At 40.2% G+C, this 20,819-nt stretch overlaps 1 protein-coding gene across 1 annotated transcript in view; it reads left to right on the top strand.

The window, feature by feature from the left end:
* Nucleotides 1–20,819, top strand: part of patj (PATJ crumbs cell polarity complex component) — a gene marked incomplete at its 5' end in the record, with an annotated part of 133,544 nt that overhangs the window by 26,009 nt on the left and 86,716 nt on the right. The window contains 7 exons of the mRNA XM_083888324.1: nt 1,031–1,156; nt 3,258–3,313; nt 4,588–4,644; nt 6,471–6,605; nt 8,623–8,841; nt 9,363–9,446; nt 10,300–10,467. Coding sequence (XP_083744450.1) covers nt 1,031–1,156; nt 3,258–3,313; nt 4,588–4,644; nt 6,471–6,605; nt 8,623–8,841; nt 9,363–9,446; nt 10,300–10,467 — 845 coding nt within the window. The remainder of the gene's footprint in view (nt 1–1,030; nt 1,157–3,257; nt 3,314–4,587; nt 4,645–6,470; nt 6,606–8,622; nt 8,842–9,362; nt 9,447–10,299; nt 10,468–20,819) is intronic.

Raw genomic sequence — 20,819 nt, 5'->3', positions numbered from 1 at the left:
ATAATGTTCATATAACAAACTGAACTCACCAACAACAACAGTACAGACAAAATATTTGCGTTAAAAAAAAATATTTTGCAGACTGCAAATCATGTTTATGTTTTGAAATCATGTTTTGGCGTCATGTGGCGCCACCTACCGCCGTCTACCAATCATTGCAGTCGGTAGAGTCTCAGCTGCCGAGCAACCACGGGTTGCCAGTTAGGTCAGAAAACAAAAACCTAAAAGACCTCGGCGTTTTGAATTTGAATGTAGTAACTGTTTTTTTTTTGCCACATTCTTACATATGGCACCTTTAAAGGGACACTGTGTAGTATTTATGGGTTTATTTGACCCAAAATCCACTTTTTTATACATATTATGTGCATTGTCTAGTCGCTGTATAATAGTTTTTGTTTCATTTTCCTAGTGTTTCAAAAAGTCATGTAAAATAACATGGTCGCGGGCCGCGGTTGCATAGCCACTGTTAGCAGCGAGACGCCATGTTTCTACGGGAGCCTGTAAGGACAAACGCGAGAGAACAAATCAAGCGTCTCTTTACTTGTAGCAGGAAGTCCCGCCTCCTCTCTCTCCGCTTCGTCTGCTACGGCCGCGGTAGCTCCGCCCTCTCCCTCGCCTCACGAACCTCATCTGCTGACACGGAGAAAGACGACGAGGACGACATTTGACCGGCTGAGGACACCGTAGCGCTCAGGGAAGGGAGGGGGTGAGCAGAGGAGCAGTTCTTTGTTGTAAATTTCAGCCTCTCCTCTAGATGGCACTATAAACTACTTACTTCACCTTTAAATGTGGAAAATGTAGGTAAACGAAAGGAAAGGACCAAAAAAAACTATGAATCATTTAAGGTTTCTTTGCTCCAGATGAGAAAAAATTCCCGATTTGCTCACTGGAAACAGGAAATGACACTTTTTAAATGATCGTTCCAAGGATTTTGTGAATGTGAGAAAATTGGATTACAAAAGAGCATCAGTAGTTGCAGCCGTAGTTTTATTGTTGTGGCTGATATTGTATGTTCATTCTCATGTGTCAGTGGAGAGGGAACCGTCTCACATGTCCCTGCGTCGATCCCTGGACGTGAAGTCTCGCTCGTCAGGGTTCGACTCCTCGGGGATGAACCTCGAAGCGGGATACCCCGGAGCGGCACAGCTGACCAGAGGTGAGCGCTCGTCTTCGTACGTACGGTACAGATCTGACGAACCTCGGGCGCATTCTGTGTGTGACGTGAAAGAATCTCAGGTGTGATTTAAGCCGGATTATGTAGCCGGTTAGCGTGGGTTCACACTACATGACGTGGGGTCACAGTCTTTCACCGGGAGCAGCGTCACTGGTGCGTCTCGTCATGAAAACAGTCTCGATATCAGGTCAAAGGTCAGCACTGGAAGTGATGTTAACCTCCACTTTCAACTTAAGAATTGGACGCGAACATATCTTGGGCTAGCCGTTGTTAGCCGATGTTCACAATGCTAGTAGACGACAACGCTCTGTACGATATTCAGCACAAAAATTAAACCCTACGTTCAAGGTGTACGACACATTTACGAGTAGCAGCGTTTGTGCTATCGTGGAATCCTACGTCGAGGTTGTTGAGGTTAGCGCTGACTTCCGAAATTGGAAAATTCCGACTTCCGACTACAACTGGAATGCTCCGCCCAGGTCGATTGCTGAGATTTGAGCAGTATTAGTTACTGTGTGTCTGGAGCTCTCTCTGGAAATATCTCAAACAAACATTAGATACCTGCAATTATTTTAATTATTACAGTTTTTACATTTACAGTGATTATAAATACGTTGTTTTGTTGGACGGTGGCGAGGAAAACTTGAGGCAGTGAGTTCCAGACGGAAAGCGACTCCAGACCTGCATCTGCTTCCGGTACTTTGAGCTGTCGCTCCAAAACTCAGTAGCCAATCAGCAGGCAGCTTCCTAAGGCCCGCCCACAGTCAGAATTGCAAGTAGAAAAAAAAAACAGGCAGCGCAAACACAAGAGTCGGATTCCAAAAGTCCAATCATGCTTATAAAATAAATTATTTTGAATGATTAAATCAGCATTTTGTGTATTTTTATTTTTGTTTTGTAAGTGTTTGCTTCTTAAAAGTGTTGTTCTAATTCAACATGCGGTCCCCCCAATTTATTTCATGTGCTCCTGCCACTTAATATCAAGTTAAAGTGATAATATTTTTGAAATTATGTGGCATATCATCATAAATATTATTATTTTAATGTCTTTTTCTTCACTTGACCGCCCCCTACTGACCAAACTAGACACTCGGTGACCCCCCAGGTTATCTGAGATTAAGACCCCTGTGGTAAAGCTTTAGTTTCCATCTGCAGTCGTGTAAAAACATAGACAAAATACATGCACAAACCTGTGTAACTGCACCTCTGTCTCTGAATGATGTCCTCCTGATTTCCTTTTATTCCCCATTAGCTCGGCTAAGTGGCTGCGCTAACACTTAGCATGCAGCAGCGCCTGACGTAATGTAAAGATGTGTGAGCGGGGCCCGACAGCCTCGTGTATGCAGCGATGTATTACTCTGTTTATTCAGCCAAACGCTGCAGATTAATCGCTCTGTGTCTGTGTGTGTGTGTGTGCAATGCTAATTTAATCAGCGGCTGTTGTTGTTGTTGTCATGTTTCCAGACCTGCTGTGAAAACACCTCGACATGTAATGATGTTTTTGTTTTCTGAAGTTTTTTTTTCCGAGGTGCTTTTCCTCACAGAGCTGCTCTCTAATCCGCTGAGATTATTCATTCATTCATTCATTCATTCATTCATTCATTCATTCTGCCAACAAACAGACAAATGCACTTCTGTTACCCCAAGACTTTTTTACATCGGGTTGAAGTTGCTTATTTTACAGTTTGAATTTAAGGGTTTTTGTTTCTGGCCTCTGAATTCCACTGAGGTGAACGACGTCCGTGTTCTTTACGGGAGATTATTTATGCGCCCGTACTTTATTAACGCTGCCCCCTAGTGTTCAGTGCACAGAAAAGCATTTCTATCACTCGTAAAAGAACATACATATACGTTAATTTACTTTGTGAACAAGACGGAAAGCTGCAGCGTCTATATTTTGATTTTGTATCTGTCCACTGATTATCTCTGTCTGTCTTCCTCTCTGTCTGTCTCTATCTGTCTGTCTGTCTGTCTGTCTGTCTGTCTGTCTGTCTGTCTGTCTGTCTGTCAATGTCCGTCTATCAATGTCTGTCTGTCATCGTCTGTCTGTCATCGTCTGTCTCTCTGTCCACAGCAGCTACAGAAGCAGAACTGAGGGCTAAATGGTCTCAGGCTCTGGGACCAAAGTACCAAGTCCTGGTGAGTTCACACACACACACACACCCCCCCCCCACACACACACACACACACTCTTGTACTTGCAGCATACTGAGGACCAGCATTTCCACTTTATAAATCAACACAATTACAAATATCTTCTTCATGAATGACATCTACAAATAACTACTGGTTGCAGTACCATCAAATGTCTGCAGGTGGAGCCCCAGAGCAAAAAGGGCTGGAAAACTTTTTATTTTTTTTATTTTTTTTTATTATTATTTTTTGTCCAAAATTTGACATAAATGTCATACTATACTATGTCATCCAAAAGTTGAAAAAAAAAATTGAAAAAAAAAAAGTTGAGTCAATTGAGTTTTAATTGAGTATAGCATGTTATAGCAACCTAAGGAAGTGATTTCAATGAAAACTAAGTGAGGACAGGCCAAAATGTCCTCACTTTGTTGGTTAAAAACCCTCACTCGTCCTCAGTATGCTGCAAGTACAAGAACACACACACACACGTTTTAAAACTAAACCGAGATTCTCAGCGCTGGTCCTGGTCCTGGGTGACCCACTACCCAACATGTTTTTAGATGTTTTCCTGCTCCAACACACACTAGCAGTACCAGTACCAGTACCAGTACCAGTATCAGCGCCACCTCTGGTCAACGCCTGATAATAACCCTCTCATTCAGTCATGTCTTCATTTTGCCGCTCGTATGATGACCCTCGCGTTTACACTTAACAGTGCTGCAGGTGCACTCTGGGTAAATAATAGAAAACTCCTTATATGGACGTCCTGGGGGTGTGTGTGTGTTTATAGGTCACATCTTCAGGCTTTACTAAACTTCTTCTTATTGTTGTTGACTCAAAGTTATGATTCATTTTTATGTCTTTATATTGTTTATAGTTGGTGAAAATGGAAAAATCTGATAAAAATGTATAGGTTGTGCTTAAAAAAAGGATATAATACACTCTATTTTGCATGTTTTATTACAAAAAGCAGCCTAAATGCCCTAGCATCTTTCCTAAATTCACTTATACGCAAATTTAAATCCTCTAATTTAGATTCTGTGCAGAAACAAGGGAGCAGAACAGATGATGGAGCCCAACTCAAAGTGTTTTAATCTTTTGAGATTAAGAGAGGATGTTTGTTTATACATGCTCAATAATAATAATCCAGAGTGTCTCTTTTCTGATTCAAAAAAAATCTGCCACTGCGTCGTTTCAGTGTCGTCTTTTTTATATTTGGATCTTAATCTCCATCTTTATATTATATTATATTAAATTGATCCTATTGTGTTTATTTCCAGGTCGTGAACTTGGATCCTGTGATTGAAGACGACGCAGAGCTGCAGAAATCCTCGAAGGTGAGAAGCTTTTTTTTTTCCCCTCTTCTTTTTTCAGCTCAATCAGATCAATGAGAGGCGACTAAATAATCTGTTACACTTGGTTTAATCCCAGAGAGACACACACACACAACAACTTTCTCTTTAAGGATAATCGAGTTAGGATTTGTTGCCAGATTGTAGGATTTAATCATATTATTTTCTGCCCGATTTGTGGAGGATGAGAAACGGTAGTTTTAATCCGGAATCACTGGCACTTAATCCAGCCTAACAAGTCGACAACCTTGTTAGTTTAAACTGCTTTTTATTATCTGACAGTTTCTTTCTCTCTGTTTGGCCAAACACGGACACATTAACTCTTGCTTTTATTCATTTCATTTTATTTCATGCTCGTCTTTGGCTTCCTTGTCCTTTTTGAATCGATATTAAGATTATTTTATTTGTTTTTTTTAAAGCTCTTAATGGTTTTCAGGGCAGCAGAGAATCTTAATATTCTTAAAATCTGGCTATCTATCCTCTCCTTTAGTGAAGGTTTAATTCTATTTGTCTGCAACTATTGTTTTCTCATCTTTAAGGTTGTCATTTTGCTGCTTGTAATACTTCTTTTATATATTTATATCCGCAAGAGACGCGCGCGGATATTATGGAATCGGTCTCGCGCGTCCGCAGATTTTAGCCGTTAACGCGATAACTGGAAGAGATTAAATTTTCTTATTTTTTTTATGGGTCCCATACCCTCTGTAGATGATCCCTATTGATTTTGAGCTGTCTACCATTATTATTAATTAGTTAATTAATTAATTCATGATATAAAAAACATATTTTCGCCTGTATCTTCCAAAGTATTTGCAGGTATTGGCTTCAAATTTTGCATGGGCATCACATACCACCTGAGAATTATCCCCATCTTTGTAGCTTTATTATTAATTAGCAAATTAATTAATTTATTATGCTAAAAACACATTTTCGGCTTTATCTTCCAGACCGATGGAGATAATGCCTTCAAATGTTGTACAATGATTTATGTAACAACTATCTACAAGTACAATCATTATTACTTTGGCTATGATTGGTAATAGTTACATAATAAGTTATTAGTGAACACAGAAAAAATAGTTAAGGCATTTTTCTTTATTATTGAGCTCATTTGGACACATTGAGGATATCATGGGTTTATTTGGCACTTATTCATAATATTTATTACATTATAATATAAATGTATTAATTATCATATAAAAAATAGTTAAGCCTCCATTTCTTTATTAATGCATTGAATGGAAAGTTTGAACATAATTGTATGCTTTTTCATGAAATTGAATAAACATAGTGTATGCTTTTTCATGACATTTGGACACTTTGAAGATATGGCAGGTGTGGTTAGCATTTTAATATTCATAATATTTAACAAGGTATAATAGGTTAACTAGTTTTATTAAAAACTAGAGAGAAATGTACGAGTTCACGTATTCTGTGTTCAATATCGAGTTTATATGGATACTTTGAACATTTATAAAGTGTAGTCAGCATTATATCATAATATTTAACAGTTATTTTGTTGAATTTATTAATAATTCATTAAAACAGTTAGTGGCAGGTGCGAGTACGGTACTTTGGGTATATTGGATAGTTGAGGATTAGACAAGTTCGCGGATATACCCCTTGTAGGCTAGTTTGCTTTTATGTACCGACTTACGTCTCTATTTTCGTTTTATCTCTCACTAAGTCTTTTTACCTCTTGCTCTGATGTACCTCACTGTTTTATTATACAACACATAATACCAGCCCAGATGTCCGTCGTGCTTTTATAAATAAAGTTTGATGCATTGTCGCGTTGCGCACACACGCAGCTGTTGCCCGTGCACACCCTGCGCCTCGGCGTGGAGCTGGACTCCTTCGACGGTCACCACTACATCTCCTCCGTGGCTCCTGGAGGTCCTGTGGACAAACACGGACTGCTGAGGCCAGAGGACGAGCTCCTGGAGGTAACAATAAAAAAAAAAAATAGACTTGACTTTTTGTTGTTTTGTTTTTTTTTACGCACAGAAACTGAGCAGAACTAACTTCCCACTGAGTGTCAGAGCAGCTTGTACAGATGTTTTCTGCAGATCTTGGAAATCCTCCAGTGTTTGAGGCTGTGAGAGTTTCAGTGTAGGTCAGCACAAAAAAGTGGAAGCAGGGGCAGCTGGGTAAGCTTTGTCAAAAGTAAAAAATATATATATATATAAATATATCAATATATATACAAGATGTGCAAAAACTACTGACAGGTTCAGGACTGTAGAGATGTTGTGTGCAGTTTGTGTTGTTGTGCCTTTTGTCTTCTTTTACTATATTCCTTCACATTAAAACCCCACTGTCTATAGTTTTCTAAAAACGGATGAATTTTCCTGTTCAAAGGCTGCAACTGATGATTATTTTGCTAGTCGACAAATCAGTAAATTACAGAATAACGCTCTTCTGTTACAGTATACACTAGACAACACTTAAATCAGGCAATACGTCAGGCAACTTCGTCTCTTCGCCGGCCGTTGTCTTCATTGCAGGGAAGATGGTGGATAGATGTTGTGCCAAAAAAACAAATTTTAAAGTGTACCGGGTCCCCACAGAAGCAGAGAGACAGTGGGGGTGAATCAGTGCTATGAAACATTCTCACAGCGAGCGGCAGAAGAAGACGGATTTAGTGGTTCACTCACACTCTGTAAATCATGGACTCAGACTAGATTTACCTACCACACTCTAGTCTGCACGGCAACGTTAACACAGCAATTTACACAGGGTTCCCACAGGTCCTTGAAATCCTTGAACGTTTGTAAATAATATAATATAATGACCTGTAATTCGTTTGAAGACACTCAAACACCTTAAAATGGAAGCCAGACGCCGCCATGTTGGATCGATAAAAAGATGCTAGGCACCGATTCTCTGTCGTCATTCTGTTAATACCGCCCGTCCCTATGGCACCAGGGGTTTGTGAGTGGTTCCCTTTTTATGGGGGGAGATTCTGTAGTTCTGTCCTTGTTTATCCAGGCATAGAAATAATGCTAATAAACATCAGTTTTGAATGTAACAGACATTAATTAGCGCTCTGTAAATCATGGACTCAGACTAGATTTACCTACTGAGCTCTAGTCTGCACAGCAATTTATTCACATTACACAGGGTTCCCACAGGTCCTTGAAATACTTGAACATTTGTAAATTATAGAATTGCTTTTTCAATATCGCCCTAAATAGTCATAGGTCCTTGAAAGTGCTTGAATTTTGTGCCACAAAGACGTGAAGTTGATATTTAGGTAAATCTTAATCCCCTGTTTGTACGAGGCCACCTACACTCTTAGAAATAAAAGTGCTCAGAAGAACCATATTCGGCTCGGCATCATAGGAGAACCCATTTTTGGAGGGTTCCACCAAGAATCCTTTTAAAACCCTTTATTCAAAAAAGGGGTTTTAAAGGGTTCTCTGGGTCAAAATGGTTCTTACTGGAACCATTAGTGTTACCAAGAACCCTTGAAAAACCCTTTCTTCAGGAAAAGGGTTTTTCAGACGCAAATGGTTCCAGGTAGAACCTCAGTCCTTGTAGAAGGACCCTTTTGGAACCCTTATTTCTAAGAGCGTACTGTTTCATGGATGTACGTAGACTTGGCCGATGCAGGACACTGTCCACTCTCTCTCACCGTGCAGAACAATGAGCGAGTAAAGCTAAGCAAGAGAGAGAGCAAATGACGACGTGATGTCTTGGGAAATGAAAATTCCTAGATCTCCGCCCGACCAAAGACAAAATAACAAAGACTGACTTTGAGCGAGATCCAAGGGACAATCACTTGTCCAGATGCAGAGCGTGCTGCAAATCAATCATCCTCACGGACGAATGCACTCTTACAAGTTGTCCTCTCATCTGAGGCACATTTGGAGATTCAATTTGATTGGAATTGGTCCTGGAAAGTCTTGGAATTTCATTCAGATTCAGATTATAATTGGTTTGCTCGGCGTTTGCGTGCAGGTCAACGACGTGCAGCTCTACGGGAAGTCTCGCCGAGAGGTGGTGGCGTTCCTGAAGGAGGTGCCTCCTCCGTTCACCATGGTCTGCTGCCGACACCCGACCTCTGACATGGAACCCGAGCGAGAATCCGAATCCGAGTTCGGGTCCGAGTCCGAACCTGAACCGGTTCTGCAGCCGGTACTGAGAGCAGCGGGACGATCGCAGCCCAGCGTGGAAGAGGTGAGAGTGTGAGGGGAAACGATATATATGTGATATAGTGGACTTACAAATATACAGCATCTTTCACGCCCCCTGTTGGTCATACACTGTCACTCCAAGAGGCTTTTTTCTCCGTCCTGGGATGATACAGTTACGTACCAAATTTCGTGAATCTGAGTGTAACACAGTCTGAGATATAATGAATTTAATATTTCTCCAATGTTGTGTGTTTTTGAACTTTAAAGCCACCTACAGACCTGGGTCCATGATGAAAAGTCACATTTTTAACAGTGTTAAAAGGGCAACACGGGTTAAGACGTTGCGTTTGAAGTTGATCTGACCAAAATGGTGGACTTCCTTTTGGGGCGTGGCCAAAAACTCAAAATTACTCTTTTGTGCGGCTTGATTTTATTCACGTTCCCAAAGAGTTTCCTCCACCGAGCTCATTGCTACTGCGTCCTATTACTGAAAACACACTTTTAGACAGAGACCATGAATGAATGAATGAATGAATGAATAAGTGAATGTTTTGCGTTTCTCAGATCGAGCTGAAGCTGTCGTCGATGCTCGGCGGACAGACGGTCGCCAGAGACGTCCGTGGTGAACAGCAGCAGACGCTTGCACAGGTAACCTGTCTCACACACTACATGTACACAAATAAATACCTTTAAGTGAAAATACTTTAGTGCAAACTAGAAGTAAACCCATGAGTTGGTCCAATATTTGCCATTTTTGTTTTCAGAAAAGTGATAACTGTTGGTTTAATGTTTAGTTTAAATACCTTATTTTGATTGAAAATCCCTTATATAAGTGCACTGCAGTTCAGACATTACATATACATTAGTGTTGTTCATTAACTGATTACTGAAGTTCACTTTATGTATTATTTGTTAAAAGTTAGCTTCAATTATTAGCCATAGATGAACCCATGTCGACCCTGACACAACAAGCATCATTGAACAACCTGTGATTAATCCAGTTACGATTATTATTTACTTTTAATCAATAAAATAACTTGAAGAAAGTTTACAGGTACTGTTGGGTTGTGTACAAATGTGATTTCAAAAAGGAAAACAACAATTTTATGTAAGTTTACACTCAGTTTCATGCATTAGTGGCATCATATCCTCTGAAATCACGTGTCACAGTTGTGATTCTCTCGAAAATACCTTATAATCCTGTTTTAAGTCGACGTTTTATGATGCAGTTGTTACACGTTGTAGGGTTTTAACTTTACATTTGAACCAGATTTTGGATTTTAGTCTGTCTTTATGTTGAAAGAATAAAATCTTAGCTGGGCCTCAAAGAACAAACTTAATTTAAATCACATATCTTAAACCCATTTTTTAACTTGATTGAGACATTTGAGGATGATTCAGCTGAAATAAAAGTCCCTAAACAAGAAATAAACTTGTGGTTCCTGTGGATCAGGAGCAGGTTTCTCCTGTGGAGGTGGAGGAGGAGGAGGAGCTGAATGAGGAGAAGATTCAACAGCACCAGGAGGTGGAAGAAGACGAGGTGGTAGATGAAGATGAGGATGAGGACGAGGACGAAGGGGAGCTGGCGCTGTGGTCTCCAGAGGTTCAGATGTTGGAGCTGCAGAAGGAGAGAGACAAAGGCCTGGGCTTCAGCATCCTCGACTACCAGGTAATGTGGCGTCTTCCAGCTTCCGCTGGTACTGTATGTCCTCATGTGGGATAGTATAATAATAATTTGTAGTTCTTACATTTTACCCAGACAAGACTCAAAAACTCGATCGGCCAATTTCAATTAAATAGAAATACCAAGGAAATTGGCCAGATTAATCGGTCACAATGATTAATCTGGTGTAATCTGTTGAGAAACGCAAAACACGTTGTCAAATGAGGCGACACAACGCCGACTCAGTTGGTCAAATTAAGTTTGGATGAACTTATAATGACCTGTAATTCGTTTGAAGACACTCGAGCACCTTAAAATGGAAGCAACAGCCAATGGCCGCCATGTTGGAGGTAAACAAAAGCTGCCAAACGCCGACTCTCTGTCGTCATCTTGTTAATCCAGCCCTTCTGTCCTCAGTAGTTGTTCACCCAGGCATAGAAATAATGCTAATAAACTTCAGTTTTTGGCTGTAACAGACATTTGTTTATCTTTAAAAATGAGCGCTCTGTAAATCATGGACTCAGACTAGATTTACCTACCGAGCTCTAGTCTGTACGGCTATTTATTCACTTATTACACAGGGTTCCTACAGGTCCTTGGAAACCATGAAAGTTTGTAAATTGTAGAATTGCTTATTCATAATCACCCTACATAGCCATGGGTCCTTGAAAGTGCTTGAATTTTGTGTCCTGTTTGTTAGGACGCCACCTACTGTTTCATGGATGTACGGCGTAGATTTGGCCTATAAAGGACCAACCTGGAGTCATAATTACTATAATAATGCTAATAAACTTCAGTTTTTGGATGTAACAGACATTTGTTTATATTTAAAAAACGAGTTAAACACAGTTATTTAATGAGGAAAAAGTTACATTTAAACTTAAATTTGAACTTAACAGGTCAAAGTTACCATCACAGACTCGGCAGCCAATCAGAGAGCAGACGCTCTTGGTGGTGTCCATGTCCCTCTCTCACTGCTTTACCTCATTCACTGCAGAGGCAGAATGATGACATCGTGTGTGTGTGTGTGTGTGTGTGTGTGTGTGTGTGTGTGTGTGTGTGTGTGTGTGTGTGTGTGTGTGTGTGTGTGTGTGTGTGTGTGTGTGTGTGTGTGTGTGTGTGTGTGTGTGTGTGTGTGTGTGTGTGTGTGTGTGTGTGTGTGTGTGTGTGTGTGTGTGTGTGTGTGTGTGTGTGTCTGTCCCTCTCTCTCTCTCTGTGTGTGTGTCTTGTCATGGCTGGTTGGTCTTGGCTTCAGCCTCAGATTTGGACAATGAAGCTTCTGTTCAGAGGGCCAGCTGGACACACACACACACACACACAGAGAGAGAGTCTGGTTTCCATGACTTCAGAGCACATTACACTAACTACTACTAACCTTAACCTAACCATTCAACACGTCTTCATCTCATAATCTAATAATTCACATTATAGGGACTTGATTTTTGACGTGTCCCTACAACGTGACTAATACCTGGACACACACACACACACAGGTTTGTCCTGCTACATTTGTGAGGCCCCCGTTTGTAGTAACACACCGTACAAATGTGTCTTTTCTCCTCTGAACGTTCCACGTTATTCTTTTTTTCCTCTTCATCTTTTTCTTGAGTACGTGCACGAGAACGAAGTTCACAGCGTCGGTGTCGGTTTGAAACCGACCTGTTACACTTCTCCACAAAATGAAATGAATCTACTCCAAACCCCCCCCCCCACCACACACACACACACACACACACTAATCTCCCTCCTCATCCTCCTCCTCTCTCTCTCTTTTCCCACTATATCTCTCACCCAAGGGCATGTCGGTGCAGCGTCTCTGCCAAAGCGTTTCCTGTTACTGACTCTGCTGCTGCTGCTGCTGTCAGAGTTGAGTGAAAGATGTTCGGAGGCAATAAGAGAAGAGCTGCTCCGGTCCGCGTGTCTCTGGACCGGTCCTGATTTTAGTCTCCACTGAAACCACAAAGACAGACTTTTCAAACTGGGCTTATTTTATATATTTTTTTAACTAAAAACAGACACATTATTGATTAGTTCTAATCCAATCCAATCCAACTTTATTTATAAAGCCCTTTAAAAACAAGTGCTGTACATCGGAGATGAATAAAATATAGATGCATAAAACCTAAAAGACCTAAAAAAGAGAATAAAACAAGAAAATACTGTAGAAACTGAGTGCTCGGAGCTTCAGAGTCATTGTGACGGTTAAATATCTTGCTGTTGGCCGTATTCACTGCCCCCTACTGTACGTTAGCGGAAAACCAGTCTCGCAAGATCAGGCCCCGCTGATTCTGGGGTTCAGGAGGTCAAACGCCAAGAATGAAATCCGTTGTCGGAGGAAGCGAAGCGAAGAAACATCGGAAAAACTGTTTTAAATTAAGTAGAGCTGGGCATGCTAACACATGCACGTTTCCATGACGACTGACCAGAAAAAAGATGTGCGTGACCTCATGTTTACGTGCCGCGTGCCACCAGAGACCAGTTTACCCGTTAGCTCCGTTAGCTGTGTTAGCTCCTTTAGCTGTGTTAGCTCCTTTAGCGCCGTTAGCGTTAGCCTACAGTGGAACTGTAGAGCGCTTTGTTTATTAAAGGAAAAGGGCAGCGCTACAAATTTAGCGTTTAGCGTTACTTTAGAGACTCATTTTAGCAATCAGGAGTCACGTAAACACGACGTCACGCGCGTCTTTTTCCCGGTCAGTCGTCGTGGAAACGTGTCTTGCGGTAACGTGCCCTGTACTGTAGAAAATAAAAATAATAACACAAATAAACAAGGTACAAACGGGTATAATTAACGTTTCACGCAGAGTCGAAAGCCATGGAGTAAAAATGAGTTTTAAGAACAGTTTTAAAAATGGATAGTGAAGGAAAAAACTCTGTCCTCTCTGAGCTTCTGTTTAGATTTTGGTATCTGTGAGAGACCTTTGTTAACTGTCTTAAATGAAAAACCTGCACTAATTGTCCATCATAAAAGCCAGATTTGTGACTCTAGACTCACAGGAGACATTGGGTCCAACCGTCTTCCAGCAGAACTTTGTCCACTCATAGTTCCACTTGATAAAGTTCCCCACAGTCCAGTGTGACAGTGGGTCCAACACCAGGACCCTGGCCTGGCACTGACTCCTCTTAAATGACCTGCAGTCGTTGTTAATGTCATCAATTATGTCCCGGGGAATTGATCAGACTCTATCACATCCATCATAGTTAATCTCTTCATGAATATCTCAGCAAAAAGACGACGCAGCAGCAGCAGCAGCAGCAGCAGCAGCAGCAGCAGCAAGTATAAGTCCCGAAAAGCGTCTTTACTACTTTCTACTTGAAGGATTTTGGCTGCTCTGATTGGGCCTCTAAGTAAAGACATGAAACAAAGGCAGTAAATGACAGTAGATGTTTCTTAAAGGGCCTCCCTATTTCCACCAAAATTGCCAGGAACTTACTGTATTTAAGTTCCTGGAACTTAAATACTTTGAGCAACAAAAAATACGCTCAAAAGAGCCTGGACGTCGTCGTCCGTCCACTTGTCCTACGTCCTTTTCTTCTGCTCCATATTTTTTGAGACGACTGATAACGAAAGGAATAAGTTCTTCTTTCTTCGTCGTCCGTTAAATGTCTAGTTTAAAGTCGCTTTAGCTTAAACCGCTGTAAAAAAAAAAGTTTTCTGCCACTCGGCGTCCGTCAGCAGCCCACCGCTCCCGTTTCCTCTAGAGTTCCTCGCAATCTGAAGTCTCTTCAATTCAATAAAACTTTATTTGTATAGCGCCGAATCACAACCAGAACCAGACTCAAAGATGTGCAGCCATCTGCCAAGACAGGTTGGGGTGAAAGGAAAAAATGGGGCACAGAAATACCTTAAAACAAATACATCTATAGTTTAAGGACAGTATTTTAATATGGAGGACCAAACCTGACATAATAATAAATGAATAAATTAATACAGGAATAAATATATAAATAAATGTAGGTGAACAGAAATAAATGTATGTATTTATTTATTTATTTATGCATTTATTTATTTATTCCTGTATTTATTTATTATTACGTCAGGTTTGGTCCTCCATATTTTAAACGCATGATTAGGGATGAGTAATTAAGCTCTATTTATTTATTTTATTTATTCCTGTATTTATTCCTGGATGTATTTATTTATTTCTGTATTTATTTATTATTACGTCAGGTTTGGTCCTCCATATTTTAAACGTATAATTAGGGAATAAGTAAATAAGCTGCAACAGTTCATACACACAAAAAGCTCTGTATAGACGACGTCATCGAGAGCAGAGAAACTCTAGAGGCGTCGGTGCAGCATCTGCCAAGACAGGTTGCGGTGAAAGGAAAAAATGGGGGACAGATGCCGAGTTTTTTAAAAAATTCCCGGCAAAATGAGAAAAGTTCCTGCGGTGGAAAAGGGACTAAAGTTAAGGATCGGTTGAATTTTTAAGGACGTTTCGGCGTTAGCTTGTTTAGCATTTTAGCTTCACTCCACTTAAAATGGCCTTTGACACTAAATTGTTTCCATTTAATTAAATGTTTTGTTTCCCTTTTTTACTCTTTGATCAGTTTTTATTGTCCGTCTGTGAGTTTTCTCCACGTTTTTACCTCTTTTAATTCATTTTTGTTGTTTTACCTCGCGTTGTTTCACCTTTCTATGCCGCTTTATTCGTATTGTCTTGTATTTATTATTCTGTGCAGCACTTTGCTCCACCGTTGTTGTTTTAAAGTGCTTTACAAAACAGTACAACTCTATTATTTTCACTGTCCACCTTTTTAAATTTGGCAACAACAAATCATCAGGATACAAATGAGCTTCCCTCGGCAAAGGTGTCCGTGTTCGTCCTCAGGGACGAGACGCTGGATTAAAAGGTGAAATTGAGCGTTTATACGTCTACGTTTCCAGATCTGCCTTAGTTAAGCGAACTTTGGGTCTACAAAAAGGGATAAAAACGCGCAGACTCGTTGACGTAAAGCACTTATTCACATTTAGCCTTTATTAACATGTTCGCCCGCTCCGCGTCCCTCAAGTGTTCAAACTTTTTTTTGTGTTGTTTTTAGGTTTCTATTCAGGTTTGAAAACCACTAAATTATGCATGGAAAGTAAACTCCAGAGACCCCCGCTGTATGTGTTAGAATATTCCATTGAAAACTACACCAAAAACCATGTTTACAGATATATTTTTGGGGCCCCAAGGTGTATATTCATAATAAACAAGTATTAAGAAAGAGTATCTAAACTCTAAAGTTCACTCTCAAAGCTCCTAAAAATACTTTTACTCCAGTTTCCATCGCGAAGGTCTCAAAAAGTCCAAGTGTGCGCCGACACCCTGTAACCTACACATCCAAAACACAAAATGTACTCATCGTTGGGTTTTTTTTGTACTTTTTTTTGGCAAAGTGCATTTTTTAAATTTGTTTTATTCTTTATTTCTTTCTTTCCACTTTTTGACAGCAGAGGCCTCCTCTCCTCTCTCCTCTCTCTCTCTCGGTCTTTCTTTCCCGAGGATCTTGTAGGGTTAGAGGAGTGTGGAGCTGTGACTCCTCACCACCTGTAGCCATGCTCGCTCCGTCTAAAAATACAGCGCCGCTTTGTTCTCGCAGCCCGAAACTTGGCAAGGCAGCGCGTAGTGTGCCGCGCGGGCGATGCCCTGGGTTCAACACTGGGGAATTCACACAGTTTGTACATGCTTGTGTGTGTGTGTGTGTGTGTGTGTGTGTGTGAGAGAGAGAGACGGTCTCTGAGGGGGGTTGGGATTCTGGCAGACCTGGACCTGGACCTGGACCTGGTTTCTGTGCCGGGTTCTTCTGGTTAAAGAGACACAGAGACAGAGAGGTGCAGTGAGAGGAAGTGAAGAACACAGCAGGACACTGACAACAGGAAGTTTACATCTGTGTTGTTTTTGTTTATCTGGACACGTTTGATGCCAAGTTTAGTTTAGAGGTTAGTTTAGAGGAGGTTAGTTTAGAGGTTAGTTTAGAGGAGGTTAGTTTAGAGGTTAGTGCAGAGGTTAGTTCAGAGGAGGTTAGTTCAGAGGTTAGTTCAGAGGTTAGTTTAGAGGAGGTTAGTTTAGAGGTTAGTTTAGAGGTTAGTTTAGAGGAGGTTAGTTTAGAGGTTAGTTTAGAGGAGGTTAGTTCAGAGGTTAGTTTAGAGGTTAGTTTAGAGGTTAGTTTAGAGGAGGTTAGTTTAGAGGTTAGTTCAGAGGTTAGTTTAGAGGAGGTTAGTTTAGAGGTTAGTGCAGAGGTTAGTTCAGAGGAGGTTAGTTCAGAGGTTAGTTCAGAGGTTAGTTCAGAAGTTAGTTCAGAAGTTAGTTTAGAGGAGGTTAGTTCAGAGGTTAGTTCAGAGGTTAGTTTAGAGGTTAGTTTAGAGGTTAGTTTAGAGGTTAGTTCAGTGGTTAGTTTAGAGGTTAGTTTAGAGGTTAGTTTAGAGGTTAGTTCAGAGGTTAGTTTAGAGGAGGTTAGTTTAGAGGTTAGTTCAGAGGTTAGTTTAGAGGAGGTTAGTTTAGAGGTTAGTTCAGAGGTTAGTTCAGAGGTTAGTTTAGAGGAGGTTAGTTTAGAGGTTAGTTCAGAGGTTAGTTTAGAGGAGGTTAGTTTAGAGGTTAGTTCAGAGGTTAGTTTAGAGGAGGTTAGTTAAGAGGTTAGTTTAGAGGTTAGTTTAGAGGTTAGTTCAGAGGTTAGTTCAGAGGTTAGTTTAGAGGTTAGTTCAGAGGTTAGTTTAGAGGTTAGTTTAGAGGTTAGTTCAGAGGTTAGTTTAGAGGTTAGTTCAGAGGTTAGTTTAGAGGAGGTTAGTTTAGAGGTTAGTTTAGAGGAGGTTAGTTTAGAGGTTAGTTCAGAGGTTAGTTTAGAGGTTAGTTTAGAGGTTAGTTTAGAGGAGGTTAGTTTAGAGGTTAGTTCAGAGGTTAGTTTAGAGGTTAGTTCAGAGGTTAGTTTAGAGGTTAGTTTAGAGGTTAGTTTAGAGGAGGTTAGTTTAGAGGTTAGTTCAGAGGTTAGTTCAGAGGTTAGTTTAGAGGAGGTTAGTTTAGAGGTTAGTTCAGAGGTTAGTTTAGAGGTTAGTTCAGAGGTTAGTTCAGAGGTTAGTTCAGAGGTTAGTTTAGAGGAGGTTAGTTCAGAGGTTAGTTCAGAGGTTAGTTCAGAGGTTAATTTAGAGGTTAGTTCAGAGGTTTGTTTATAGGAAGTTAGTTAAGAGGTTTGTTTAGAGGAGGTTAGTTAAGAGGTTTGTTTAGAGGAGGTTAGTTAAGAGGTTTGTTTAGAGGAGGTTAGTTGAGAGGTTTGTTTAGAGGAGGTTAGTTAAGAGGTTTGTTTAGAGGAGGTTAGTTGAGAGGTTTGTTTAGAGGAGGTTAGTTAAGAGGTTTGTTTAGAGGAGGTTAAGAGGTTTGTTTAGAGGAGGTTAGTTGAGAGGTTTGTTTAGAGGAGGTTAGTTAAGAGGTTTGTTTAGAGGTTAGTTTAGAGGAGGTTATTTGAGAGGTTTGTTTAGAGGAGGTTAGCTCAGAGGTTTGTTTAGAGGAGGTTAGTTCAGAGGTTTGTTTAGAGGAGGGTAGTTAAGAGGTTTGTTTAGAGGAGGTTATTAAGAGGTTTGTTTAGAGGTTAGTTTATTGCAGAGGGGGTTAGTTTAGATGAGGTTAGTGGAGAGGTTTGTTTAGAGGAGGTTAGTTCAGAGGTTTGTTTAGAGGGGGTAAGTTTAGAGGAGGTTAGTTCAGAGGAGGTTAGTTTAGAGTTTAGTTCAGAGGAGGTTAGTTTAGAGGAGGTTAGTTTAGAGGAGGTTAGTTTAGAGGAGGTTAGTTTAGAGGAGGTTAGTGTTTCCAGTGTTTTTCTGTGTTTTCAGTGTCAGTGGAGAGCGAGCGTTTGTGTCTTTCCCTGCACAGGTCGTACTCTGCCCAGTCAGCACTGATTCGTTTTTTTTTTTACTACCACACACGCACGCACGCACACACACACACACACACACACACACACACACACACACACACACACACACACACACACACACACTTCAGGAATCCCAAACTCATCATTTTTAACTACCACGTGGATGATTCACACGCTGACACTGGACTGTGTGATGAGAGTGTATTTAAGAGCTGCTGGTGTAACAGCTGCTTAACATTCTGTCACGCTGCCTTTGTTTCATGTCTTACATTTTAAATGTCAACTTCTGCAGACGTTCACGTCCACGACCACGTCGTTCCTGCTGCTGAACAAGTGTCGAGTCTGTGTTTTCGGTCGCTAATGCACTTCCTGACCTATATGAACCCGATTTCTGTATATTTTTGGTTTGTTCTTTTGTTCGTTCGTTCATTCTTTCGTTTGTTTGTTCATTTTGTTTCTTTTGTTCGTTCTTTCTTTCATTTTTTAGGTAATTCTTTGTTCTTTCGTTCATCCGTTTGTTCTTTCGTTCGTTCATTTTGTTCTATCTTTTGTTCCTTAGTTCTTTCTTTCATTTGTTCGTTTTTTCTGTATGTCCGTTCTTTCTTTCGTTATTTCTTTCATTTGTTCCTTCATTCTTTATTTTGTTTGTTCGTTCTATCTTTTATTTGTTTGTTCTTTCTTTCTTTGTCTGTTCTTTCATTTCATTCTATTGTTTGTTCATTCTTTGTTTGTTCGTTCTTTTGTTTGTTCGTTCTTTATTTTATTTGTTCGTTCTTTCTTTCTTTTGTTCGTTCTTTATTTCTTTGATTTGTTCCTTCATTCTTTCTTTCTTTGTTCTTTCATTCGTTCGTTTGTTCACGTCGTCGTTTCCTGCTGTGTCGAGTCTGTGTTTTCACTCGTTCCAGTTCTGGTTACGCACTTCCTGACCAATGTGAACCTGGTTTTTGTGTATTTATGTGTTTGTGGGGTTTGTTTTGGGGTAGTTTTGTATATTTTTGGTGTGTTTCAATGGTAATTTAATGGTAGGATGTTGGTATTCTCAGTCTTACCCCGGTTGCTTTTGCCTGGATTTTCCATTTGATTTCCAATCAGGAAAACTTCAGTGGTGAGTTTAGGTTTATGTTTTATATTTGCATGAGTATTCAATTATTAAACAGTTACTGCGATAATTGTCTCATATCTGGTGCAGCTATTACCACAAGGTGGCAAGCATTTGATTAGTGGAATTAATGTCTTTTTAAGTGGTGAAATTGACGAGATTCCTTGAATGCATCTTTAAGGTTGCTAGTGCAGTTTCTGTGCAATATCCACCTGCTTTTTGTGTATTTTTGTGTTTGTGGGGTTTGTTTTGGAGGCGTTGTGTATATTTTTACGTTGCTTTTGCCTTGATTTTCCATTTGTTGAGTCATTTTTATATTAAAACATACGTACAGTAGAAGAGAACTGAGAAACCTGACCGACTCTTATCATCACATATCGTATCAGAAAGAAAGAAAACAGAAGGAAAGAGAGGGCAAGACGTCACAACGTAAACTTCAGAATCATTTTAAATCCAATCTCGGTGATTTAATTTACTTGTCAGACGTTTCTTTTTTTTGCTCTCTAAAGGGAAAACGTCTGCCTTTTCCATAAAGTAAATCTGCTATATCATGTCAGTCCATTCCTCACTGGTAATTGGGTAAGTTTATATATTTTTAGGATTCTAATTCTTTAACTTAATGTTTGCATTTCTTCTTCCAAGCGGCCTTAAAGTCAGCAGTGCACTCTCTTAGTGAGGTGTCCTCAGTGAGTCGTCTGGTGAGACTGTGGGTCAGTTATGGGATTAACAGACGGATTAGATTTTACTCCACCGTCACATCTCCATCTCTTTCATCTCTTTTCCTTCCCTGACCTTTGACTTTGTCACGTCCACTTCCTGCTGAGCTGAATGAAAATGAAGCAAAGCCTTTTTGTTCCCGTTTGGCCTCAACTCTGAATGTGTGTATACGCGTTGTCCTCGTTGGTGTTGTGTGTGTGTGTGTGTCTGTATGCATGTAATTTCTCTGGTCTCTGGCGCCCCCTGCCTGTCTCTCTGCTGCTCTGCCTCCCCCTCGCTCTCGGCTCACATGATGAAATGATGGAAACTATGAGTTTCTCCTCCGCTGAGACTCGACCATATCAGCAGTTAAAGGTGGACTGGTCACCAGTGTAGAATGAATCTGAACTTCTTCTTGTTGGGTTTGTTCCCTGTTTTTGAGATTTCCAGTATAGATTTGTAGATATTTAGTTTAAGGTATTAAAGAAAAACTCTTTAAAACCAACCAAGCTGTTGATTTAAAGTACATAAAGGTTTATACACTGTCAGGACATTGATACCTGCTTCCTAAAGGTTCCCACTTCATGTATATTTTACTGTAAAGGCATATTGGTTTCAAATATCAGTCAATGTTTTCATTAATTTATAATAATTAGGATTTATATTGGCCCCGAAAACCAGTTTAAATATGTATTTCATACTCTCTTTTACTAAA

The sequence above is a fragment of the Microchirus variegatus genome (assembly GCF_963457635.1).
Source record: "Microchirus variegatus genome assembly, chromosome: 4".
Classification (NCBI taxonomy): domain Eukaryota; kingdom Metazoa; phylum Chordata; class Actinopteri; order Pleuronectiformes; family Soleidae; genus Microchirus; species Microchirus variegatus.
This window is presented reverse-complemented; position numbering and strand designations above follow the sequence as displayed.